Below are 888 nucleotides of genomic sequence, written 5' to 3'. Positions count from 1 at the left end.
GGCGCCGGGCGATCAGGTAGATGCGTAGGTAGACGAGGATCATGATGAGGCACGGCGCGAAGAAGGAGCCGACGCTGGAGGAGAGGATGTACCAGGCCTCCTCGTTCAGCTTGCACTGCGGCCGGCCGCCCGGAGCCGCCTTCTTCTCGCCCTTGTAGACCAGCGGCGGCAGCGAGATGGCGGCGGCGATGCTCCAGACGATGCCGATGCCGCACTTGACGCGGCGCGGCGTGCGCTTGGCGTTGTACTCCACGGCACGGCTGACGGACCAGTAGCGGTCCAGGCTGATGGCGCAGAGGTGGACGATGGAGGAGGTGCAGAAGAGCACGTCCAGCGCCAGGTAGATCTCGCACCACGCCTTCTGGAAGTACCAGTAGCCCAGCAGCTCGTTGGCCAACGAGAAGGGGATGATGAGGACGGCCACCAGGATGTCGGCGGCCGCCAGAGACACCAGGAAGAGGTTCTGCGGCGCCCGCAGCGAGCGGCTGGTCAGCACAGCCAGGATCACCAGAGTGTTGCCCGCGATGGTGAACAGCACCAGGAAGGTGATGGCGGCGGCGATGGCGGCGGCAGCCTGCACCGAGTAACCGCCCGCGGGGCTCTGCATGGCAAGGGATGGCGGCCCGGCCGCAGGGACCGGCTGGTGGCACTCAGCATCCCCGGGGGACAGGGGTGGGAGGGAGGATGGAGCAGAGGAGAACTGGGGGACGGGGGTCCCGATGGGCATGGTGCTGCCGGGCTGCCTGCGCCCTAATCTAACCTAACCTAATCCTAACCCTGAACCCTAGCCCTAATCCTAACCTTGCACCCTAACCACAACCACCACCCGCACCCTGCACCCCAACCCGCACCCTGCACCCCAACCCGCACCCTGCACCCCAACCCGCA

The 888-nt window shown here is 66.7% G+C and overlaps 1 protein-coding gene across 1 annotated transcript in view; it reads right to left on the bottom strand.

The window, feature by feature from the left end:
• The window catches only part of LOC104917109 (alpha-2B adrenergic receptor), a 1,595-nt gene extending 713 nt beyond the window's left edge, over positions 1-882 (bottom strand). The window contains 1 exon segment of the mRNA XM_019611788.1: positions 1-882. This exon segment is cut by the window's left edge and continues 21 nt beyond it. Coding sequence (XP_019467333.1) covers positions 1-727 — 727 coding nt within the window. The 5' untranslated portion in view covers positions 728-882.
• Between the last annotated feature and the right edge of the window lie 6 nt (positions 883-888).

The sequence above is a fragment of the Meleagris gallopavo genome, unplaced genomic scaffold (assembly GCF_000146605.3).
Source record: "Meleagris gallopavo isolate NT-WF06-2002-E0010 breed Aviagen turkey brand Nicholas breeding stock unplaced genomic scaffold, Turkey_5.1 ChrUn_random_7180001955706, whole genome shotgun sequence".
Taxonomy (NCBI): domain Eukaryota; kingdom Metazoa; phylum Chordata; class Aves; order Galliformes; family Phasianidae; genus Meleagris; species Meleagris gallopavo.
This window is presented reverse-complemented; position numbering and strand designations above follow the sequence as displayed.